The sequence below is a fragment of the Archocentrus centrarchus genome, chromosome 23 (genome assembly GCF_007364275.1).
Source record: "Archocentrus centrarchus isolate MPI-CPG fArcCen1 chromosome 23, fArcCen1, whole genome shotgun sequence".
NCBI classification, from domain to species: Eukaryota; Metazoa; Chordata; class Actinopteri; order Cichliformes; family Cichlidae; genus Archocentrus; species Archocentrus centrarchus.
This window is the reverse complement of record NC_044368.1, coordinates 9,287,426-9,314,341: the sequence shown is the minus strand read 5'-3', so window position 1 is coordinate 9,314,341 and position 26,916 is coordinate 9,287,426. Positions and strand designations below refer to the sequence as shown.

General features: G+C 40.5%; 1 protein-coding gene across 2 annotated transcripts in view; it reads left to right on the top strand.

The window, feature by feature from the left end:
• Positions 1-13,278, top strand: part of apaf1 (apoptotic peptidase activating factor 1) — a 54,227-nt gene extending 40,949 nt beyond the window's left edge. For both annotated transcript variants that reach the window (XM_030720476.1, XM_030720477.1), the window contains one exon: positions 11,728-13,278. In XM_030720476.1, the coding sequence (XP_030576336.1) occupies positions 11,728-11,874 (147 nt within the window). In that variant the 3' untranslated portion in view covers positions 11,875-13,278. The remainder of the gene's footprint in view (positions 1-11,727) is intronic.
• The last annotated feature ends 13,638 nt before the right edge of the window (positions 13,279-26,916 follow it).

The window sequence follows — 26,916 nt, the reverse complement described above, 5'->3', positions numbered from 1 at the left end:
GTGCATCTATCTTCTTCTTAGAAACAACACTTCTCTTTCCTGTTCCAGAGATTTAAAAAAAAAAAAAAAAAAAATGCATATTTTGACATACACATCCTCATGTGGACAAAATACATCCAGAGCAGACATGTACTCCCTTGACGCTCTGCTTTGGAATTTGTTTCTGTATGAGATAAAACAAGAGTGAAGAACTTTTGAAAGAGTTGATCTCAGAGTGAAGATGGCCTGGTTTCTGTACTCTTGTTGTCAGGCTTTGGGTATAAACACAAGCTGGTGAAATATTTATCTGTCTCTTGGAGGCGGTTGTTTCCTCTGCGTTGCTCATTAAACCAGGGTTAATTGTCTCTCTGGCTGGAGAAGAAGGGTCTCTGTGTGTGCTAAAAAATCACAGCAATCAAATGAGGCAGGGAAGATATGTTAGATGGAGAGAAAAGTAGTGCTAGACGTGTGTGCTTTTCAAAATGCAGGGACGCTCGCTCACAAACACGCTTACTCAAGCTTGTTCTTTAAAGTAGGCTTTTATGTCACATATATACTTATAGTGGTGGGTGCTCCTATTAAACATAGCCAAAGTTTCAATTAATGAGGTCAGCATATGTGCAAGTGATCCCTGTGAGCCAAAAACTCAGACTTCACACCGCAGTTTTTTTTCAACTCTTGGCTCTATATAATGGCAACAAGAGCAAGTTAGTTAGATGGTCATTTTCATCCCATGTGGGACATAAGGCTGCAATAATAAGAGCTCTGGTTGTAAGCACAGACGCCCCACAATCCTACTGTTCAGATCTTCTATTTGCAAGAGGCAAGCAATCTGACCAAAGTCAACTAGAGGGGGGACTGTTCGTATTAGACGGGTTGTTCTGAGGGGCTGCAACAAGGCATAGATAAATAAGGATAATTTTGAAATGTGAATCATGCAAAGCTACTGTAGCTTCAAGAATAAAAATACAGAGTTTGAAACGGAGCACACGTTTATACCTTTTGTCTTTTTGACTTTCACATTATTATTTTTATCTGGTGCAAAGCGCAGTCTTTAATCACATCTGTCCTTCCAACTAGCAGAGTTGGAAGGAAGATTTCATTATTTATTTTTTTCTAGTCTGTGATAGATTTGTATTAAGTGTGGCCATTTACTTCTGTTACTTCTATTAAATGTGGCCACAGTGTTTCTTTTGTGCTGTCTCTCTCCCCTCAATCCCATCCAGTCGTGACAGATGACTGCCCCTCCCTGAGCCTGGTTCTGCCGTAGGTTACTTCCTGTTAAATGGGAGCTTTTCCTTCCCACTGTCACCAAATGCTTGCTCATAGGGGGGTCACTTTGATTGTTGGGTTTCTCTGTAATTATTGTAGTGTCTTTACTTTACAATATAAAGCACCTTGAGGTGGCTGTTGTGATTTGGTGCTAAGGAACTGAGGGCATTTTCGTGGCCTTAAAAAGAAGGCCGGTGAGAGAGTGTAATACATTCAGTGTACTACACCATGTCATGTGTATATAAACATGGTGGGGTGATACAGATCACACCTTAACTGCAAATGGCATTAAATGTACTACTAGAAGTGAGTTTTTTTAAAAAAAACAACAAAAACTCCATTCATATAACCAAAGTCACAGCTCTCTCTGATTCGGGCCAAACTGAGAAAGTGGAAAAAAGATTTTCTGTTGAAGTTGTCCTCTTTCCTCTCTTTATTTCTCAGTTTCACACATAAGTGTAAATTATATATTTGTCTCCTTTTCTTAATTCCCAGCTGCTCTTTTATCCATCAAGTAACTTTTTTTGTGTCTCACTGTTTCTTTTGATGTTTCTTGTTCTCTCCCTGTTATGGTGTCTGACGCTCTGCTTCTTTTCTTTTCATGTATCTTTGTTATTTTTTAAAATCAGGAAAATAGGGGTATGCAAAACAAAGAACAATAAGACACTAAGGATGGGAAGTGGGAAAAAAAAATCTGTTAAACAAAAGGACATGATATGTCTTTGTTTTCCTTCAGTTTTTTTCTGATCCGTAGAATCCATATTCATTTCCATTCCCCTGTTTTCCTGGTCTGATCTGTGATGAACAAAGAGTAGCTGGTGGGGATGCAGGTGAGAGAAAGTGAAGAAAGAAAAGCAGTGTGCGAGGGAGAGATGTGTAGAGGATTGTCTGAGCATCAATATTTCAGCAGCGGAACCTTGGATAAATAATTCAACCTCAGAGTCACACTGTGTCCCTCTCTGCTAGACTCATGACCTGTTCACACACTGAATCCCTCAGTTTCTCTTTATGAAATCGAGGTGGCCTTACAAAATCACCTCAGTCTACTCCGGCTGGTATCCCCTGTTTTTTTTTTTTGTTTGTTTGTTTTTTTAAATCTTTCTCTTCAGCGTCCACTTCTTGTGGTCTGGCTCTAGATACTCTTCTTTTTATTTCTACTTAGCATAGAAACTGTACCTATTCCCCCTGGACTCTATTTATGTAAGAGGAAGATGAATTACCCCCATCCTCCCTTCTAAAAGACCCAACTGTGCTCACACATAAGCGTCACTGTGGCCCTCGAATGAATATAAAAACTTTTTTTTTTAAAAATTTTATTATATAAGCAATGCTGACTTTCCCTCAGGTAGCCTGAATAAGCAGACCTATTTAGCCTCACCACAGCTAATGGTGAGGGCCTGTCAGAGCCTTCTGTCTGGTGCTCCTCTGTTGTTGCCTGAAATGAACTGGGCTTACTCACATTCATACAGACACTATCAGGCCTTCCCCAGATGTCATTTTGACCTCTGTGTCTGTGCGAGCTTGACACTATCTGAACATACAGAATGGTGTGGCTGTATAGATAAGGGGGATCAGTGGTCTTTGTTGTTTTGTCATGTTTTAATAAAGCAGATGCCATTTAAAGAAAGATCAAATTGAGAATTTTCACAACAAAGGAAGAATTCTGCCAACACATTGAGAATTCTAAGCTTCTAAGAATTCTAAGAATTGTCACAACAAAGGAGGAATTCTGCCAACACATTGAGAATTCTAAGCTTCTAAGAATTGTCACAACAAAGGAGGAATTCTGCCAACACAGAATTCCTCCTTTGTTGGAATTCTCCACCATTCTCCTTGGTGAATTCTCCACCAAGGAGCTGGTGGAGAATTCTAAGCTTCTAAGAATTCTAAGAATTGTCACAACAAAGGAAGAATTCTACCAACACATTGAGAATTCTAAGCTTCTAAGAATTCTAAGAATTGTCACAACAAAGGAAGAATTCTGCCAACACATTGAGAATTATAAGCTTCTAAGAATTGTCACAACAAAGGAAGAATTCTACCAACACATTGAGAATTCTAAGCTCAAAGCCAGTATTCAAAGATCATATTCAGAATTGTGAGAACAATGTCTTAATTCTAGCAGCGCAATGAGAATTCTAATATCAAAGCTAGTATTAAAGAAAGATCAAATTAAGAATTGTCAGAACAAAGTCTGAATTCTACCAACACATTGAGAATTCTAATGAGACAGTAAACATTTTAAGCATAGAAATTGAATGAAAGTTAGAGCTCTAAAATTAAACTAAGAATTCAGAGGTTAAAATCAGAATTCTGATGACACAACCAGTTTTCTAAAATGACAATGAAATAGAACTGTGAGAACAAAGTCAGAATTCTACGAACACCTTGAGAATTTTTATTGTTGTTTTTGAATTATTGTCCTAAAATTAAACTCTTAGTTCTGGCGCCGCGCAAGCAGGAAGCCCATTTCAGCAGCTCCACACTAATTCCATGCTTTTTTCTCATTTTGTTTAGTATTAGATGTGTTTTTTGTGTTTCTGTATCTTCTACTCTTTTTCCACACAAATCAGCTGACTTTTGTCTTGAAAACTGGACCCGCTGCAGTTTGCCTACCGGCCTGGCAATGGGGTGGATGACGCCATCATCTACCTCCTGCACCGAGCTCTGACCCACCTGGAGAAACCAGGAGGCACTGTGAGGATCGTGTTCTTTGATTTCTCCAGTGCTATCAACACCATCCAGCCAAGACTTCTGAGGGACAAGCTGGAGCTGTCAGGAGTGGACCACCACATGTCCCATTGGATACTGGACTACCTCACTGACCACCCACAGTACGTGAGGACACAGGGCTGTGTCTCTGACAGGCTGGTCTGCAGAACAGGGGCCCCACAGGGAACTGTGCTGGCACCGTTCCTCTTCACCCTCTACACTGCAGACTTCTCCATCAACTCCCCACGCTGCCATCTGCAGACGTTCTCTGACGACTCTGCCGTAGTTGGCCTCATCACAGATGAGGATGACGCAGAGTACAGACAGTGGACTCAGGATTTTGTGGATTGGTGCCAGTGGAACCACCTCCTGATTAACACTGCTAAAACCAAGGAGCTGGTGGTGGATTTCCGCAGGCGCAGACCCACCACACTGACACCAGTGTACATCCAGGGAGTGGACATCGAGGGCCTTTAACGCCACTTGCGGCTTTAATTGAATTTGTTTTCTTAATACTTTCAGCCTAAGATGACAAATACCCAAATTTGGAACATTGAACTGCAGCCCTGTGTCATATTTTTCTTAAAGGAACACAAATGTACAAATATAATTATTTTGGTCACCAGAGTTTCAAGAGCAGTTTCTGCTCAGTCCTCCTTGACATTAAATAAATTATGGTCTCGTCCTGTTAGTGGATTGCATCTTATCAAAAGACCATTTAAAGAAAACATTTTTTTTTTCTTTCATCAGTACTATTTGGACTCCCACCAATGTTTTGATTGTTGATATAACTTCTGTAAGGTGACACTATAAGGGATAATAACTGTTGGACTGCTCCTTCACTTTCTCTTGATAGTTGCAGAAGGAAGTCCTCATTAGTTTATGTTCTTTTTTTAGTTATTTATTTATTCATTTATTGCATAACACCTTCCCCATCTATCTTCGGCAATAAAAATGTACTACAAGCTCACTGGTTTTACCCAGAAACTGATGGTCTCTGCTCCTGTGGCTGCCTACATCCCTCAGGGACTCAGGCAGGCCAGCTGAGTCCCCTACCACGATCTTTTGCTTCACCTAACACAGTGGTGTAAGAAGCTGCAGGAAGCCAACTGGGTTCCTGATTTCCTTTAAAGTGCAGAGTTCTTGACAGGTTACTATACTGCACCACCACCTTCTGGCATCTTCTAGTGTCTGGTGACAGCCCAGTAAAAAAGTGGCAAACACAAACTCAGGATCTTACTGCAGCATCTCCAGCAAATAACTGCTGCAGTTACACCAACAAATGTGTACTTCTGACTTGCTAATTTGAGTACATATATGTGCTCTGTGTTCATTAGGAGGAGGGTAGGTTGTCTTTGCCAGTGGCAGCCCTTTAGCAAATTAACTGTGGCATTGTTTGGTGTTGATGTTCAGTGTAGATGAATGTGGTATTCGGCTAGTTAATGCTGCTGTAATCATTTTCAATGAGTGCACAATTTGCCATGTTTGTTTAAGAAATCACCACCTTATTGAAATATGTTGTTGTTGTTGTTGTTGTTGTTTTTTTTGTGACAGTGCAGACTTGTTCATGGAGAATTCACATTACAATGCACCAACTACATTTGCACCCCGGGTGGTGGACTTCGTGCAGACAATGCCTCCAGCTCCATGTGGGCTTACCTGTGGTTCCTAGACTTGTAGAATGGGTGGCAGAGCCTTCAGCTTTCAGCCCACTCTCCTGTGGGACCAGCTCTTAGTTTGGCTCCCAGTTTGGATTCAGGAGACTTTTAAGATTAGGCTTAAATCTATACATTTTGATGAAGTTTATATTTAGGGCTTCTTCCTGTTAAAAGGGAGTTTGTTCTTCCCACTGTTGCCAAGTGCTCATTGAGGATCATCTGAATATTGGGATTTTCCCATATTGTAAGAGTAGTTTGGAAAAGCGCTATATAAGAACTAGTCCATTTACCTTATAATATAAAGCGCCTTGAGTTGACTGTTCTCGTGCTATAGAAATAAAATTTAACTGAGTACAATTGAACGTTGGCAGTTCAACCCACTGTTCCTCCGTTATGCGTGGCAAAGTGTCCTTGGGCGGTTTGCCACAAACCTATTTTTCCACCATACTTTGAGTTAATATCAGCTGCCTCACTACAGACTGAAGAGTGAATGCTACCTCAAAGAAGACCCAAGGTGGTCACCAAACACGCACAGAACACCCAGCAAACAGCTCAAAAGTGTTCTCACACAGTATAGTTATTTAGCATCTACATGCATCAGTAGCTCTCCCATATTTCAATGGTCCCACAGAGATTGTGTTGATATCAGCACATCAGCCATCTGCTCCAAGGATATGGGTGCTCCATGTGACACACAAACACAAAACACAGCTGCATATTCCCACAAGAGGGAAGAAACAGTTGTTATGACAAATGTGTGATATGTTTTAGTGTTTTCAGCATCTTGTATCTGTTTGGTTTTGCTCTTTTATTTAGCACACCTATCATTTACCTTCCTGCCTGCAGCTTTCTCTCTTTCCTGATTTTATTACAAAAAAAAAACTAAACAAACAAACAAAAAAAAAAAAAACCCTCACTTTCCTTCCTGTCACATAAAACTATAAATATGCATGCCATTCAGTCTACTCTAGTCTCATCTTCATCCTCCTGTGTAAATGATTCAACATAGTGATTTTTCTGGCTAGTTTTTTCCCCCTCATAGTAAATCCAGTCTCACTCTGAAATGAACATTTATTTTCACACTTCCTCTCCACACATCTCCCTCTGTCCTTCCTCAAAGCCAGCGGGCTTTTTTAAACATTTATTTTTGCACCAGCTCTTTTCTTTATACATTTTATCTCTCTGCTAATCCCTTTTTTATGACCAGTTGGAGTTATAGAGAGTTTTTCCTTCTCTTCTCGATTTCGTCAAAGAGTTTCGTCATTCGTCTGCTGCTATTGTTTGCTGGGAGGCTCAGTCTTGTTTTTTCCGACTCTGTTCTCTTCCTCATCTGTTTCGGTCTGTCTGTTTGGCTGTTTGTTTTCATATATATACATAAATGTGTGTGTATGTGTTTATCTGTTTGCACAGCAGGCGTCTAAGTATTATTTCTTTGTTTGAGCTGTCAGCGCGTTGACAGGCGGCAGCCATCTTTGTTTCCATTCGGATGCGAGCACATTTTAACCAAGTACGTCTTTTCTCCCCCCCCCCTCCTCTGGCATCTGTATCCCCTCACCAATCAAATTGATCTCACCTTTATCGTATCTTTTTTTTTTTTTCCCAGCCATACATTTCTGTCCTAAGCACTGGAAAAAACTATTTATCTTCAATGACTAATAAGGAAGGAGTATATGTTGCTTTGTAGCTGTACTTTTGGCATCGTAGTGTGACCGTGAAAATTTCTTTGCTGAGGTATGCGATTGACAGGTCATCAATACTTGAATTTAGGTTCAATCTTGTTGGTCATGCTCTCTCCGATGCTAATTTTCCACCCATTCCGTATTGAAAATCTGATTCAGTTCATCGTAGTCGACCTTTTTACACTAAGATTCGACTTGCAGATTACACAGTGCTCAGATGTGGAGAGTCTTATGTGTTAAAACTGTCTATAAACAATGGTTTAAAGAAGGAGATCAGAGCTCCTTTTTTTAACCTCTGCCAAGGTATTGTTTTTGGTAGTGTTGGCATATCATTCTGTCTTTGAATGAATTCTGATAAAACTTTGTAGGGGTGTAGAGGGGGGGTCATGTCAATAATCCATTAAAATTTGGTTTACATCCACCAAGGAGTTCAAGGTCAATTTAATAATTTATTGGTTGAAAATTGACAGAAAGCCTTATAACTTAGAAACCATGTGGCATGCGTGTGGCATGCGTTGTCAACATATAAAAGGTACTGTATAAAGATTTCAAATAATAACAATAATGTCACATTTGACCTCTTGCTTCTCTTTCAAGGTCAATAGATTGATCTGAAGGTCCAGTCCCACTCTGAAATGAACATTTATTTCACACTTCCTCTCCACACATCTCCCTCTGTCCTTCCTCAAAGCCAGCGGGCTTTTTTAAGCATTTATTTTTGCACGAGCTCTTTTCTTCATACATTGCATCTCTCTGCTAATCCCTTTTTTATAACCAGTTGGAGTTATAGAGAGTTTTTCCTTTTCTTATTCTCGATTTCGTCAAAGAGTTTCATCGTTCGTCTGCTGCTATTGTTTGCTGGGAGGCTCAGTCTCGTTTTTTCGACTGTTTGTTCTCTTCCTCATCTGTTTTGGTCTGTCTGTTTGGCTCTTTTTTTTCATATATAAATATACATAAATGTGCGTGTATGTGTTTGCGCAGCAGGCGTCTAAGTATTATTTCTTTGTTTGAGCTGTCAGCACTTTGACAGGCGGCAGCCATCTTTGTTTCAGAGTGATAATATTATATAGAGCTATTTAAAACTATGGTTCTTACTGCCATTCTTTGTACTGACAGCATATAACGAATAATATATGAGGATTCTAAATATCATGCTACTTTGCACTTCTGACCTTCTTCAAGGTCAAAAAAGATCAAACTTTAATAAAATGTCTTATCTTTCGAAAATTCTACTGCCTTTGTTTGTATTGGCAACATTTAGAAAATTATGCTCGTATGTGCGGATTCTAAATATCACATTAGAGTTTTCATCCAAATATGATGTCACATCTGACCTCTGACCTCACGTTTACATTTATCATCTGCCTTTCTTTCAAGTTGACCCTAAAATGTGTTATATCTTTAAAGAAAGTATTGTCAAGAGAGAGAATGAATCTACATAAATTAAAAATAATGCAAAACAGTAATATTCCAAATTATTTTTCAACAGGGTAAATAACAAAAACCTGCATTTTGCACTTGTTTTTACTGCACTACAAACTTCCTAGAGAATGTTTCAAAAGAACAAAGAAAACAAAATTAATATCTACAAAATACAATACTATGCTCTTAAAAGTAAATACTGCCCAGAGAGGGAGCTGCCTTGCCTCAGAGTGCTTCTTGGGGTTTTTTGTTTTGCTTTGCTTTGTTTTTTGGAGTGGACTCCTCTGTAAGGTCTCAGAGAAGCTTGAAATGGGTCAAGTAGTCTTGAGACTTTTTGTAGCATGAGACCTAACAGTCTTCTGTTTTTGCCTCCTCAGAGGCCTCTAGCACAGCCTGGCTGCTTGGCTCATTTGAGTTTGGGAGATAAAGAAAACTGTCTGAGGATGGATAATCTTCGCAGCGGGGATGATCACACCCTTACAATCTGGGAACCCATCGGCCAGTTTGCCGACTTGTCTCTGGGGGCAGTGCGCAGTTTTCAGGGCTTCTCATGTAGAGGATATCTGAGCCTCCCTTGGGTCACTGTTTATGAATGCAGATAATTTGGCAGATATTTCTTCATAGATGTGTTTTCTTGCTGTAATCATTAACTTGGCCTTGATTTCAGTTACTTCCTTATGTCATATACTTTCTATCCGCATCTGCTGAATCTTAAAGAAAAATTCAGTTTGTTTTGATCATCTTCAAACCACGTTTTATTCAACTTAAGAGCTAAGGCCAGGTCACAGTTCTAGCTGGCCTTGTATCAAATACACTCTGTATGCACATGCACTGCTGCCACAGCTTGTAAGAACAAAGATATGAGATGCAGGGCCGTTGCTCCACATTATATTGATAGCATAGCTCTGTGACCTCTGTATGAAGTTAACTTTTACTGTGTATCCAAGAGAAAGGTATATAAACTATGATTTTCCACATTTTCCCCTATGACTCAGTATGTGTGTTTTTTTTGTTGTTTTTTGTTTTGTTTTTTTTAATTTAAGAACGTTTTAGAAATTAATTACTTTGACTTAAAGTCATTTTTACTCTCAGGTCACGTTTAGCCTCAAAGGCAGTAGCAAATTACATAGCATAGCTTTGATGTTCAAGGTAACAAATCTGTACTAACAGGCTTGACGTAAAGCAGCCTTTGTATGCAGATGTTTTGTTGGTCAAAGTATGTTTAATATTATATGTTGCAAAGTAATTTCTTATCTAATTTATCGGTGAGTGTAGATGAAGGAGATGGAAACAAAGCATTATTTCTCTTTTCATAAGTGTTCCTTTTCAGATATGAGCCGTATAATGATGTCAAACCCACAAAACAGGGGGTTTAAAATGACCTAAGTGTGACCCGACCTGCTTTTTGTTCCATTTAAACTCAGCAGAGGCCGTCTAATATTCACTACAAAGACTTCATACCAGTGTGTCCAGCTGCTCAGCTACCAGGAGAAGTCTGGACATCAGAAAGAAGAAGATTTTTAGGAAGGGGAATTAAAAAGTGTTCAGATCAACAACAGATTTTAAACCACATTAGGAACCATATTTAATCTTCTAGGTAAGAAATAACTGAGATTTCAAACTGTATGCATCACCCAGCAGACAATAAGATCATTTGCTTCACCTTAGACACTGTTTCATTTCTCCCTGTGCTAAAGTAGAAGCCTTTTTTTTTTTTTTTTTAAGTCAAACTCTTGTCACTGGGGCTTATTCAAGGTAAAATCTTAATCTACTCACACTATCACAGTATTATAGGACATTAACTAGTACGGACAAATTTCAGTAATATCGTCTGTTTACCATATTCTTAGTTGCCAATAGTTGCAGTGGAGGAAGTCCAGTGAGCAAAAATATTGCCAATTCCATGCAGTAACAGAAATGTACCAGGACAGTTTTTTAGTACACACACACACAGGCTGCAGTATTATCATGCACGCACACACACACACACACACACACACACACACACACACACACACACACACACACACACACACACACACACAGGCTGCAGTATTATCATGCTACAGCATGGAAATCTGGGGAAAAAAAGGGACCTTAATGCATTTTTTTTTGTGATACCTTATTTGGGGGGTATGCAAATGAGCTTGCTTTAATGTTGCTGTAGGGTTTGTGTGATTAATGGACTGTGTGTGTGTGTGTGTGTGTGTGTGTGTGTGTGTGTGTGTGTGTGTGTGTGTGTGTGTGTGTGTGTGTGCATGCACGCCCCTCCCATAAGCCAGCAATCTGCTGCTGCCACCTCTTCTGTTGCAGGCTGTCTGTCGATAGACTTAGGGATTGGCCTGCTTTCCTTTATAAACCCACACTCAGAGCAGCTAAAGGTTCATAACAAAAACATACTCAGCTACTACAGATTAAACCTATTAAAGAGTGACGGCATCTTTATTTAGCTGGAAGGGGCACAGTTTCTTGTTTTGATGTGTCGTTATCGTGCCTAATATTGTAAAAGTTGAATGCGCACACACACACACTCGTGCCAAGCTATTAATGATTGACTTGATGTGCCTTTGATGATTCATCCCAGTGAGATGGAGCTTCAATGGTAAATGTCAACTTTAAACTGAGATTAAAGGGAATAACTTAAAAAAGCTGCTGGGGGTAGTGTGTTTATGTGTCTCTATCAAAGTATTTGAGAGAGCCTGTGGGTGTGGGTGTGAGTTTGAGTCTGGAGATTTTGGAATATTAAATTCACCATGGTCTTCTGGGTAGCATTCATCATTGCTAGTATTTGGTTGGACCCTCTTTTGCCTTCAGAGCTCCCTTAATTCTCACATTCACCAAGGTGTTGGAAACACCTCTAATATTCTGGTCCATATTGACATGATCATCACACACAGTTGCTGCATATTTGTCAGCTGCACATCCGTGATCTTCTTCCATATAATCTTGGGTTGTTGATAAATGTAATAATTTCAGCATTTTCTTCTTCTTCATCTTCTATCCAGTGGTGGGACGTGAAGACAGGCAAGGCTCTGCAGACCTTCTGTCCAACGGGAAGTGCTTTAAAGAAGATTCACGTGTCTTCCGACTTCTCCACCTTCGTCACTATTGACAATATTGGCATCCTCTACATCCTCCAGAGGGTGGTGTGATGACAGCGCTGCCAGCACTGCTCCAAAAGACGACAGAAACGTACACCACCATCCAGCTTCTTGCATAAACTGCAGAACTGTCCAAAGCTGAAGACATACACTTCTTGAAAAAATAGTTCACGTTTTCAGTTTGTACATTAACAGTGAGAGCATTAGGCAAATGCACATTGCTGCAATCAGATGAGCAGTTTGCACCAGCTTTAAATGAAAATTGCTCCAGCAATGCGCAGATGCAGCACAAAATCTTGCTCCTCGAATCTGTTCTGCACATGTAGACATATATAACATATCTTATTAAACACAAAGAGGTGCACTGAAAAGGAAACACTGATTTCTAAAAAGCCAGCAAACCTGATCATCAGGTCTTCTCAAACACATCATTTAGATCAACACTAATTACCAACAGATGAAAGATTCAACATGAGAAATAGAAATGTTTTTAGGGTTGAACATTGTGTGTGTAGTGAGAGATTTTTCCACTTCTGTATGTATGTAATCATATATGCTATGGTGCGCGTCCTGTGATCCGTTAGAAGTGATGAAGTGAGTTTGAGCTGACTGTGTTCTGATGCTTTTTCATGTTTGTGTTTAAAGGTGCATTTGGTCAACACCTAATCTCTTCAGTATTAACAGTTTTAAAAACTTTTCTAGACGCTGCAGCCTTTTTTGTGAATGCAAATACTGTGGGTACTAGAGGGTACAGGATGTACGCTTTGTGTAAATGCATTACGCTTTCTCAACATACCAGTACGTTTGAGGCAATTTGGTGCAGTTTGATAAGCATTAAAAATGGATAGCATGATAAAGTTTTTATGATTTAGGCATGCAAAATGACATCTAAATTCTTTTCAAATCCTGAGAGATTATTTATATGTCTGAACTCTTTTGAACGTGTATCAAAGGAATATTTTCTATGAAAAAAAAAATCACAGTGTGTGATTTATGATTAAGAATTAAATTTTCTCTTCTTTTTTTTTTTTTTACATTTTATAACGTTTAACTTTACATATCACTTTATATCTGCATGTTGTCTTACTACTGAGCCTTTACTTGTTGGAAACACTTTGAAGCAGGAGTTACTTTTGAGGAAGCCTTTTTTAAATGTGACTTGAAAAACACAGAGAGGCAAGAGTGTCTTTATATTGATCGAAACCACTCCTATCCGTGAGAAAAATGTAGATTCCAGGTCCAGTAGGAGCAATAAGCACGACAATAAAATGAATTAATCAAAGTAATGCTTGTCTCCTTCTCACACTGTGCCCTTCCTGACTGGTGCTTTAAAGTTGCTGTATGTTTAATCATCAGATTTCCTTTCAACAGATATATTGATATCTGCTCAGAATGTAAACTGTTATATGGTGTCGTGCAACTTAAGGTGTAATTTATTAAGAATAAATTGCATATGCTGTGAATTTTTGTCTTTTTTTTTTTTTGTCCACCTGAAAACATTAAAAACCTGATGATATTCCTTTGGAGAAAAATCTAAAAACTTCCTCAGGAGTTCAATTTTTTTTTTTTCTGTATGTGACATTCAAGGTGGGCTATGTGAGATCTTTATATCCAGTGGAATAACAAACTAATCTGCAGGGCTGGAATCATCATTGGCCAGAATTTGGAGGAATTTCAGTCACTGAGGGGCAGGAGGCCACTGAGCAAACTGCTCTCCATCACGGATAACCTGTCTCACCCACTCCATTCTACATTACAGAGGCAGCAGAGCTCATCCTTCCTTAGAGTTATTCAGCTGCTATAAATTATGCTCTCCTTTTTGTGACAGTTGAATACAGATGATTTTAATTTCACTGAATAAACTGAGTTTTAACAGTGGCTAAGAAAGTTAACCTATTAATCTGTGGGTAGATAATTCATCAGAATCAGGTGGAATATGTACAGCAATAAAGGTGCTGTACATATTCCACACTGCACAGTGAAATTTAAATGACTAGCGTTAGTAGAAGGTTGTCCATAGTAAAGCTAGAAAATATATAGCTAAAACATTCAGTGAAATACAAAGTGCCTTTCTAAATGAATAACATATAGGCATGTATGTTATGCTACTGTAAACATTGAACTAATTCATCCAAAAGCAAGCAATTTATATGCAAAACTCGTATTTAATTTTATATGGTGAATTTAAGCTGTGGCTATGTTATGAAGTACTTCAAATACTGGAATTTAAGTGAAGAAGTACATGCTTTTACTCTCACCGCCTTAAGGTGGCACTGCTGTGCACGCATACCTTTGGCTTTTTCGCGGCGGTCTGAGGAGAGACGAGACCGGCGAAATAATTTAAGAGGCAAATTCAAAAAAGGAAAATTGACTGTAAAACAAGGAAGGCTGTGAAAGGACAGAATCCAAGAAAAAAGAAATCAAGAATTCAAACCCAAAACAAAGAGAAAATAGCAGCCTCTACACTTAAGTGCGCACACCTGGAAGCGCCATGTTGACCTTTTTAATTGGGATGTAACAGTCACGGATTCCATTACTGCAAGGAATAAGTATTTAATCTCAGTGCTCTGAATGATTATTTCTGGATGGTACTGCACAGAGGGAAGCCAAGCACAGCAGCTGCTTTAAGGTAAGACAGCTTGCCGTGATAGCTGCTGTTTATTGCTGGTTTAACTGTTGAGTTGATGGTAAAATGTTGGCAGGCCACGCGCTGCTTTGCAAAGCTGAGATGCTTCTGAGGGAAATTTTGCTTGCGCACTTTCTGGACTGTAGATATTTTTGTGAATGGCTTTTATTGAAGCACTTTTTGCCACTCCTTGTTGGAATGCTGCTCGTTAAAGATTTTTGTTTTTTAACTCCACAATTAATCTGTTTATTAAGTTGCTGTGAAATACGCGATGTATTGGCTTCTTAGAAACACTTAAGTCTTCTGCATTACTTTTTAAAAATTTAACTCTGTCTTTAAAGTTCTATTGACATTTAAAATGGTACCAGAATATACAGTATAATCTTACACGTGTATATTTCTACATCACCCTGCTGGAGGTCATTTGGCCGCTCTTTGTGATTACATCCACCAGCTGACCGTGTGATGATAGATGTGTGTAGAGGGCTAGCATGGGATTTTACCTTGCTGGACGGTGTGTTGCTTAGGTTTGAGCATTTTAATTTTTTAGGACACTTCCCTTCAGGGAACACTTTTTTTTTTTTTTTTTTTTTTTTTTTTTTTTTTTTTTTGCGACTAAATCACATCACATCTTTTTTAGGATAAATCTGGCATAACTTTAAGAAACTGCTTAGAAGGAATGTTAAGTTCTGTTCTCAAATTCTTCTGTTAGACACTGTTTTATTTTGGTGAGAACTTTTATTTTGATATATCCTGTGTGGCGAATGGAACTTCCTGCAGAAACTATTGTGTTTTTTTTTACTTTGTTTTACGACAAGTGTAAACGTTTTACAACCATGGCTACTGAGCACATTTCCAGAGCTGTGATGAAGTTGAGAATAAAGGAGTCAAGAGACTAAGAAGTGTGTGATCATTTACGACATGGAAGAAGCTGCAGCAAACCCAACAGGTTATGGGCCCAGGCGCAACACAGAAGGAAGATGGCAGAGATTAACTTTTGATGGCGATGAAAACAACTACGAACTTTGGGAGGTAAAGTTCCTCGGCCACATGAGAATAATAGGCTTAAAGGACACAATCCTATCTACTGGTAATCCAGATCCAAGAAAGAATGCAGAATGCTACGCGGAACTAATTCAATTTCTTGATGACAAAAGTCTGTCGTTGGTGATGAGAGACGCTGCGGATGATGGCAAAAAGGCGCTACAAATTCTACGCAGCCATTACGCCAGTCAGGGTAAGCCAAGAATCATCGCCCTGTATACAGAGCTAACGTCCCTCAGAAAGAAGCCAGACGAGACAGTGACAGACTATATCATACGCGCTGAAAAAGCAGTAACCGCCCTGAGAAACGCCAAAGAAGTGGTAAGTGACGGACTGACAATCGCTATGATTCTGAAGGGCCTCCCGGAGTCGTACAAACCTTTCGCCATTCACACGACGCAGAGCAGCGAGGAGTTAACATTTACAGTGTTCAAAAGCAAACTCCGAAGCTATGAAGAAACAGAAAAGTTTGACATTAAACCAAGATCAGACAACGTGATGAAAGTGGACATGACATCGGTGACGTGTTACAGCTGTGGTAACCGCGGCCACATTGCGAGGGACTGCCGGCAGAAGGGAGTACCAAAGTGGTGCAGCTACCACAGGAGCGCGACACACAGCGATGAGACATGCAGGAGCAAAATCAAGCACAAAGATGATGCAAAGCAAACTGCAGAGAGACGAGAAAACAAAGAGGAACAACAGACATTTGTATTCAAAGTCAGTCAGTGTTTTCTACCAAACAACTTTAAAGAAAATAGAATAATGGTAGATTGTGGAGCCACATCTCACATCATCAGAGAGGAAAACAAGTTTGTGAGATTTGATGATACTTTTGACCCAGATGAGCACTACATGGAGCTAGCAGATGGAAGCAGGATGAACAACGTGGCACTAAAGCGAGGAGATGCAGAGGTGCTTTTAAAGGATTCAGAGGGGAGAGACGTCGTGGTCACACTGAGAGGAGCCCTGCTCATCCCAACTTACCCACAGAGTATATTCTCAGTGAAGGCAGCCACGGCTGATGGAGCCACAGTAACTTTCAGAGAGAGACAGAATAAACTCATAACAAAAGATGGGACACACTTCCACATCAGGGAACATGAGAGACTCTACTACCTGAAAACGGCAAACAACTACAAGCAGTACATTGAAGGTCAGGTAAATGACATGTCAGGTGACAAAGTGAATGCAGCCTACGATGTCAAGACATGGCATGAAATATTGGGACACTGCAATGTAGATGATGTACTAAAACTGCCAGATGTGGTTGAGGGCATGAAAATCACAGGTAACTCAATGATAGAGTGTAATGTCTGCACAGAGGGAAAGTTTACCAACAGTAGAAACAAGAAACCAGATGCAAAGGCTAAGATGCCCCTAGAGTTGGTTCACACTGATTTAGCAGGCCCTATTGAGCCTACTGGGTTAGAGGGACATAAATATGCCATTTCATTCACAGATGATTTCTCAGGTGCCGTGTCAGTTTACTTCCTTAAAAATAAAGGTGAGGCAACTTTAGCGACGGAGAAGTTCCTAGCAGACAGCGCACCATACGGTGAGGTAAAATGTATCAGGTCAGATAATGGCACAGAATACATGAGCGGTGCTTTTCAGTCACTGCTAAGGAACAAAGGGATAAGACACGAGACATCATCCCCTTATTCTCCTCACCAAAATGGCACTGCTGAACGGCAATGGAGAACCCTTTTTGAGATGGGAAGGTGTCTATTACTAGAAAAGAGGCTACCAAAAGTACTATGGCCTTATGCTGTTCAAAATGCTGCTCACATTCGTAACAGATGTTACAACGACAGAACTAAAAACACACCATACTTCATGCTAATAGGAAGAAAGCCAGATCTCTCAAAAATGTGGGTGTTTGGATCAGAGTGTTATGCATACAAACATGATCAAAAGAAACTGGACCCCAGATGTGAGAAAGGAATATTTGTAGGGTACAGTAGGAACAGCCCAGCATATCTGGTCTATAATCCACAGACAGAAAAAGTGTTAAAACACAGACTGGTGAGGTTCATTAAAAGGAACAGTATTGAACAACAGACACAGACAGATGAGTGTGACCCAGAAATCCAGGGATATAACAGAAGAAACCCCAGTGACAAAAATGGCATAGATGTACAGCAGAGTCAGACTGATGCAGGAAACCAATCTCAGTGCGAGAATGATGAAAGTGTGAACACAGGTGTTACAGAACAGCTACAAGATGAGGAAAATATAGAAATTATAGCACAAGATGGACAAAGTACAGATGCAAAAAGTGAACAAAATCAGAATCATTACCCACGAAGAGAAAGGAAGCCTCCAAAACACTTGAAGGACTACCTACCAGATTTTGAAAATAATGATGTAACTCAAACCACTGTAGACTGTTGCTACAAGGCAGTGTGTGGAATCCCCCAAACTTATAGTGAAGCCAAGATGTCACCCGATGCACACAGATGGGAACAGGCCATGAGAGAAGAGATCAGCTCGCTTAAAGAAAATGACACTTTTGAACTGAACCTTCTACCAGAAGGTAAAAACACAGTAGGAGGAAAGTGGGTGTATGCACTCAAAGAAAACACAGAAAAGGGGCAGATCTTTAAGGCCAGATACGTAGCAAAGGGCTACAGCCAAACAGAAGGTATAGACTATCACGAGACTTTTGCCCCAACAGCAAACATTACATCTGTAAGGGTGCTGATGCAGGTAGCAGTACAAAACAATCTTACCATTCATCAAATGGATGTTAAGACAGCATACCTACATGCTCCAATAGATGAAGAAATTTTCTTGGAGCAACCAGAAGGATTTGAAGAAACGTCAGAAACAGGGGAGAAGTTAGTGTACAAGTTAAAGAAATCCCTCTATGGTTTAAAACAGTCTGGGAGAAACTGGTACAAGCTTCTAAATGATCACCTTGAACAGGACAACTTCGTGCGAAACCTGTCTGACCACTGTGTGTATCGCAAGCAGGTCAAAGATGATATCATTATTGTACTCATTTGGGTGGATGATTTAGTCATAGCAGCCAGCAATAATGACCTACTTGACAGTTTTAAGGGAGCCATGAAGACCAAGTTTAACATGAAAGATATGGGAAAAATATCATGTTTTCTGGGCATACGATTTGAACAAAAAGAAGGAGAAATCAAAATGAGTCAGAAAGAATACATCCTAAAAATGCTTGAAAGATTTAAGATGTCTGAGTGTAAAGCCAGGTCTACACCAAGTGAGCAAAAACAGGATGACCTTAAAAATGAGCAGGAGGATACAGAGGAGGTTGTCAACTCAAAAGAGTACCGTGAGATAATAGGCAGCCTTATCTATGCCATGACCTGCACCAGACCAGATATCAGTTGGATTGTGAGCAGGCTCTCACAGACACTGGCAAAGCCAAAAGCAGAAAACTTGGTGGCTGCAAAACATGCACTGAGATATCTGAAAGGGACAAGTGACTATGAACTGAGTTTCAAGAAAAGTGAGGAGGACTTGAACTTAATCGCATTCAGTGATTCTGATTGGGCATCTTCAATGGAAGACAGACGCAGCACTACAGGGTATTGTTTCAGCCTTACTAAACAAGGTCCAGCCATTTCGTGGAAATCAAAGAAACAACCAACAGTGGCTTTGTCAACTTGTGAAGCTGAATACATTGGTTTAGCAAGCACCACTCAGGAAAGCATGTATCTAACTCAGCTGTTAAATGGTATGGATAAAAGAGGGTACAAATGCACAGTGATTCACGGAGACAATCAGGGAGCCATTGCACTGAGTAAGAACCCAGTGAGCAGACAAAGATCTAAACACATTGATGTAAAGTACCACTTCATTCGTGAAGCATTCAGCCAGGGAAAAATAGATGTCATCTATTGCCCAACAGAAAACATGGCTGCTGACATACTGACAAAACCCGCAACCAAAGCAAAACTTGTTAAATTCAAAATGTGGTTCTTTGGAAATTAAGTATCTGGGTTACAATGATGAGAACAAGGGGGGGTGTTAAGTTCTGTTCTCAAATTCTTCTGTTAGACACTGTTTTATTTTGGTGAGAACTTTTATTTTGATATATCCTGTGTGGCGAATGGAACTTCCTGCAGAAACTATTGTGTTTTTTTTTACTTTGTTTTACGACAAGTGTAAACGTTTTACAACCATGGCTACTGAGCACATTTCCAGAGCTGTGATGAAGTTGAGAATAAAGGAGTCAAGAGACTAAGAAGTGTGTGATCATTTACGACATGGAAGAAGCTGCAGCAAACCCAACAAGGAATCACTCCATTTAACCCCAAGCAGATATTTAAAAATGTATCAATTAATTTTCCTGCAGTAAACTTTTGAGCATTGAATAGAAGCCTGTTTACAGTTATTTCAAAAATGCATTTTGGTAGATTAGATCACAAATGGACAGCACTTAATGGAAGCGTAAATGGAAATGGACTTTTCTAGTATTAATGAAAGTATTTTAGACTACAGGCCACATTTATCCATAAATTCATACAGCTTTAATATACATATAAGCACTGTATCTACCTCACATCCATGGCCAATTTAGACCAAACCAATTAACATGTTTATCCAAAGACTTGTTTTGCACGATTGTGAAATATTTTTTAATCTGACTTTTGTGGGATTAACGTCTGTCAGCTTTTCGTCCAACTAGCATGAAACATTTATTGAGCATACAACTTATGTGACGCAACAGATAAACATCAGTACTGGTAATTGTGTTCTTATCTGCCAATAGGCTGAAGGCACCCAATAAAGCCGATATTAGTCAGTACGGATATTTGGCCCAGACTGGTGCATTCTTAACACACCGATTATTATTTCATCATTCAAACCACATGCTGAGGTGGCATAGGACGCATTTATTTGATGTGTCTGACAAGGATGTAGCTGGAAACTAGAAGGGCACTCAGTAGAGCGCATACTTCACCCACCCAAATTTATTGTACCGATACTACGCTGAAATAGATACCAATCAATGTTGTCATACCCCACCAGGTTTAGCTATATTTTGTTGTTAGTTGCAGGTCACTGGCTTTATAGTTTTGACCCTATAATTTTCAGCATTCTGTATCATTAGATCCTGAATCCTCCTTCAATCATGAACTTTGCAATATGACAGAACTTTTGGTCATGTTGCACCCTAATTATTTTTAGAGGACTCTGAATTATCCTCAGAAGGTTAGACACAAATATGTGAATACTGTTCTTATCTCAAAATGGTAAAGAATCCTTTCAAAAATTCCTGGATCCAGACTGTGATGCAAATCACCACAAAAATGTATTCAGTTGTTTCTTGTACCACTCCCAGTAACTTCAGACACTTGAATTACTGTGAATGCTGCAAAGCATTCACAGTATTGTTCTTGTACTCCAAAAACCTTCGGTCGCTAAAAACTCAAGCAGCATTTGGCCTACAGACACCGTTCTGGTATCAAAACGTTCAGCCTGTTCTGGAGATGTATGCTATTACTTTTCTTTTTTGTAACCTTTATAATTTTTTAAGATATTGAACTTTTTATAATCTTCCTTTTTGCCATTCAAAATGAATGGGGAAGTTTCAAATCCTTTTCAAATCCTTTCAGGCTTTAAAAGCTAATAACTTCAGAATACTTTCAGCTAGAAAAACCATTTAAGCTTTAAAATGAAGCCAAGCCTTTCAGTTATTCAGCTTTTACTTGGTGTTTCAAAATCTTTTACGGTTTAAGCACAGTGAGCGTTTAAGTTGAAGGAGTTTTTTCAGCCGTTTCAGAGTTTATAATGGTTGTGTATTGTGTCTGCTAGAGTGGGAGCCTGATTAGTAGAGTGGGAGACTTCAAAACTTTCAGGTGGAAATTTTTTTTTTAAACTGCCACTGTGTCCACACTCTTTGCGCTACAGCCATCATTTTATGCTCACAATGTAGAGCTGCTTCTCTACTTTCAAACAATGTGTCTCTAAACCCAGTCAAATGTACACTTTTTTGAACTGTAAGCATTCAAACAGAGGGAGTACCTTCCAACTCCTTCATTAACCTCCATAGTAATTTCAGAGAGCTGATTTTCTCCAAAGCAGAAATGAGCAACTTTTTTAAACTGCTCCCACGGCCACACTTTTGAGCCCAGGAAAATAAAAATTACACCACTGTTTAGAACAGGTCCTTTTGACGCTCACAGTTCAAAAATAATTTTGATAGGAGCTACGGTTTTTGACTTAGAAGCAGTTATTTGACAGGTGCACCGAGGCAAATTTGACAGAGTGCATGCATCTCAGCAGGTAAGCAGTGCACCTGGCAGGTGTTTGCAATTGGCATATTTACAAGCATTCAGCTTGGCAGAGCTCTCCAATATGTATGCTTGCAAACCTCACTGCTTGTGTGACACTACTGTTGGCTCAGTGGTAGAAAAGGGGACCATCAATGCACAAGAAGCGGACAGAGCAGGTTCAAGTCCCACTTTACTCCAAACTTTCAAAATTTTCCATTGAGCATTCATTCAACAGCTTAAACTCTTTCAGCCAGATTTAAGCTCTTTGGAGCATTTACTGGCATTTCAGCTAGAGACATCATTTAGGCTTTAAAATAAAGCAAGCCTTTCACAGAACCGCGCTGGTACCACGGAGGTACAACGGAGAGCGCCAAATGCTCAGCCCACAGAGCCGCGCTGGTACCACGGACAGCGTCAAATGCTCAGCCCACAGAACCGAGCTGGTACCGCGGAGGTACCACGGAGAGCGGCAAATGCTCAGCCCACAGAGCCGCGCTGGTACCACAGAGAGTGCCAAATGCTCAGCCCACAGAGCCGCGCTGGTACCACGGAGGTACCACGGACAGCGCCAAATGTTCAGCCCACAGAGCCGCGCTGGTACCACAGACAGCGCCAAATGTTCAGCCCACAGAACCGCGCCGGTACCACGGACAGCGCCAAATGCTCAGCCCACAGAGCCGCGCTGGTACCACGGAGGTACCACGGACAGTGCCAAATGTTCAGCCCACAGAGCCGCGTCATACCACGGACAGCGCCAAATGCTCAGCCCACAGAACCGCGCTGGTACCACGGAGAGTGCCAAATGCTCAGCCCACAGAACTGCGCTGGTACCACGGACAGCGCCAAATGCTCAGCCCACAGAGCCGTGCTGGTACCGCGGAGGTACCACGGACAGCGCCAAATGTTCAGCCCACAGAGCCGCGCCGTACCTCGGACAGCGCCAAATGCTTAGCCCACAGAACCGCGCTGGTACCACGGAGAGCGCCAAATGCTCAGCCCACAGAGCCGCGCTGGTACCACGTAGAGCGCCAAATACTCAGCCCACAGAACCGCGCTGGTACCACGGAGAGCGCCAAATGCTCACCCCACAGAACCACGCTGGTACCACGGAGAGCGCCAAATATCAATCTTCTGGACGCCAGGACCCATGTACCATCTCTCTGACTGCTGAGGCCAGAGGGGCCCGGTCCCTGAAGCCCTCGTGTCCACTGTGGACTGAGATGTTGACCACCATGGGGGGTGCACACATTCTGCTTCCTTAACCTGAACAGTAATGACATGAGAGAATAAACAAAGAACAGCCCACACAGTTAGTCATGGAGTTCCACAGGGTTCTGTACTGGGACCAGTCCCATTTACATTACTCAAGCTTCCCTAAGGTAATATTAGAAGACACGGCATACATTTGCAGATACCCACCTCCTGTGGATCTCCATGACTAACTTTTGCATGCGAGGAAGATGCCCCGTTAATAAAAGCAAATCAGAATCTATCAGGGATCATGGAGAGAGAATATTTCTCCTGTATTAGTCTCTCATTACTGGCTAAGTGTCAGATTTCTGTCTGTATCTGTAACAGACTAGCAGCCTTTGCTGTTTGCCATTTATGCAGACCGATGACATCTTGATCCAATAATTAAAACTCATTTATAGTGCCATGCCACGAGCTCGCCTAGAAGACTGAACACTCGTTACCTGAGGCCAGGGCGGCTGCCCGGGACGGGCCGCATGCTCCACAGTAAACCCATGGGTTCTTTTCCCGTGTACATGCCTCCAAAACTCAAATCCTCTGATACTACAAGAGAAAAAACCCAAAAGTTTAGTCAGTTTTATTTTGCTTTATTGAATCTGAGCCATACGTGAAGTAATTCAGATATTCCAAGTTAAATAATAGAATGTGTGCAATAGAAACACATGTCAAGCACTGAATTTAAATCTCTGAAATGTCACAAATATTTTCTGATATTCCAGTCCAGAATTCCTGGACTTCCTGGCCTAGCACAGTGGTTTTCACATGGTGTCAAACATTATTCTTACTAATTATTGGATTAGCACAAAAAGTAATGAATAAAAAGAAAAGAGAAAAGGTGTGACAGGTGAGTAACAGTCAGGTTGTCCTGTCAGTGATTTATAGGTTGAAGTTACTGTGGCCACAGTCTAAACATCTGCCCACAGAGGAGGGAATCCATGTTTGTTTGCACTCTTTGTTTTCATCATTAATAATCTACATCACACATGCTGAGTGTACTGCAGAAGGGAGAAATTTCAGGAAGAAACAAAGACCAACTGTAATTGGAAGGAAATACTCCTCCCTTCTCACGTCAACCCTCTGCATCTCCTCCACCCCATCCATGAACCTTCAGAGGTCTTCCTCTTTTCCTCCTGCCTGGCAGCTCCACCCTTTGTCCAGTAGAGCCACCATCTCTCCTCTGCACATGTCCAAACCATCTCAGCCTCGGCTTTATGAGCAGACCTGTCCCTCTGATGGACTCCTTTCTAATCGTGTCCATCCCCCAGTGAAGATCCGAACATCTTGAGCTTTGCCACCTCCAAGTTGTCCTCATGTCTTTATGTCAGCGCCACCGTCTCCAAACCATCCATCATAGCAGGTCTCACTGCCATCTTGCAAACGTTCCCTTTCACTCTTGCTGCCATCCTGTCACAAATCACCCCTGACACTCGTCTCCACCCACTCTCTTGATCACTGTCAGTTGATTTGGATGGTTGACCCCAGGTATTTAAACTCAAGCAGCTTCACAACCTACTGGAAACACACAGCTGCTGGAAGCCAGAGCTGTCACTGAAATTAGAGGGTGAATATTTGCACATTCCTAGTTCCACTGCACTGGAGAGAAAAGAAATCATGGAAAATCAGCCTGCTGGTAAGGCCTGGTCACACGCCTCAGAGCCGCTCTGCTAAAAACATCTCTTTGCACCCAAAGACATAGATAAGCAGCCGGACTGAGCAGGCGGCCTGTTGCTGTGACACATCAGTGCGTCCACCATATTGGATGTGGCAGATCTGTGATATAAACTAATCCAAGTGAATGGACTGAACTTCATAAAGCGCCTTTCTACAAAGTTATTTAGTTAGTGCATTTCATTCACACATTCAAATATGCACTAATAAACACTGGGAAACTGCCAGGCACAAAATACTTGCTTAACTCCCTCTGATAATTAAAAATGTTAAATCCATGTATGTTATAGGGTGCAGCATATTTGTATTTCTAATGTTTTTATGAGTCTTTACAGCTACTGATGTTTGTAACACTGTTACTGCGATGATATACGTCTACAATAACCAGATCCTGACATGTAGATATAACATCTGCAGGTTTATGAATTTAAAAAGGCATTTTTATATTCACCGATTTTTATCAATTTAAGTATTAATGACGATCTTTAAGAAAAAAAAATTAACAAAGTTTACAAATTAAAATAAGAAACTGCAATACAAACTGATCTACTTCATTTTCTTTTAACAGTAAAACTGTATACTAAAATTATAAATCCATATGTTATTGCATACAATAAAAAATTATGGTTAAAAGGTAAAACAACAAAAAAAGCGCTGTATCCAATTTTTGTAAAGTGCTTCATAAATTAAATGCTCCTATTATTACTACTACACAAAAACAATGGCCAAGAAGCACAAATGCAAAAATACTCAGCAGCAAACAGGTCTGATTTGACCTTAATCAGTCTGTATTTGTATCAGAGTAGTTAGTTCGGCCAATGTAGATTGACTTCATTGTTTGGAGGTGCACCGCAGGACTCCATAGTGTCACTGCAGCGTCTGAAAATCCTGTTTTCAAAATGCTAGAATGGCCAAATACGATCAAATCAATTCTTCAGTCTTACCTGTGAAAGGTAAAACCATGTGATCCCGTTTTGACTGTAAAATGGTTCCAACAACGCCACGCAGCACCAGAGCGCAGCATCTCTGTCGTGTTATGTTTGCCGATTTTGCCACATCCATTATGGCGGCGGTCTAAGTGTGTATGTCTATGGCTGCACGCACTCGAAACCTTTCACTCAAACTGCAGCGTAAAGTTCACTTTGACTATATTTTGCTTATCTCTGAGTCTCCGACCACGTGCTTTCCCACGTCACCTCCACCCTGACAGTCAGCAGTTTGATCCCAGCCCAGATGAAATACCAAGCTTATCTGAAAGTCACCCACAGTTTAACGAAAGCATGCTTCATTCACACCCCACGTGTAAAAATCACCACTGCGCTCCGTTAGTTCCTAATCACACACAGACGATATTCTCTTGAATTATGAAGAACTGCGTCTTAAGGCAAAGACCCACCTGTGCACTTTGTGGTTCTTTCTTTCTTTCTTCCTTCCGTCCGTCCGTCCGTCCGTCCTTCCTTCCTTCCTTCCTTCCTTCCTTCCTTCCTTCCTTCCTTCCTTCCTTCCTTCCTTCTTCCATCTCCTCCTCGGCTTTAAAATAAAGCCAAGCCTTTCAGCAGTTCAGCTGCTGAGGCTCATTCAGCAAATAAAGTTTCAGCTCTTTGAAGCATTTCTTAGCATTTCAGCTGCAATCTTTCAGCTTGCAGCATTCACAGTGCATTTTCTTCAGGAAATGCTTTTTCTAGTTGAAATCTGTTCATTATTTTCGGAGTTATCCTGATAACAGACTGACAGACCATCGTGACCAAAAACATAACTTTCCTCCACCTATCAGTGTGTGAGGTAAATATATTGCAAGTGCAGGATAACTGCACAAATAACTGGGCAGTTACATTTGAAGTGGGAAAGCCAGAGCTGCCTAAACAAAAGTGAATCTATAGACGTACTAGTCGGTTAGCCTAATTGTTAAGATTACTAACGGTTACATAACTATGTTAATCTTGGACAGATATTTTTATTAGATCTAATATTATTAGTTATTTTTTAAGTTTTACAATGTAGCCTGAGATGCACCTCCCGAGAAACACTGTAATTTCCTTCCCTGCATGTAAAACAGCGGGACATGACTGAAAGGTGATTAACAGGCAGTACACCTGCACAGACATAAACCCCTGAAACAACATTGGCCTCTTACGTAGCTTACGTTGTAGCTCTCCACACTTTTAGGTTGCAATTTATTTGTTTTTCGATTGTTATTCTCTTGTATTTTAATGATGTGTAAATGTTTGCAGGAATGCGTTTTCATAT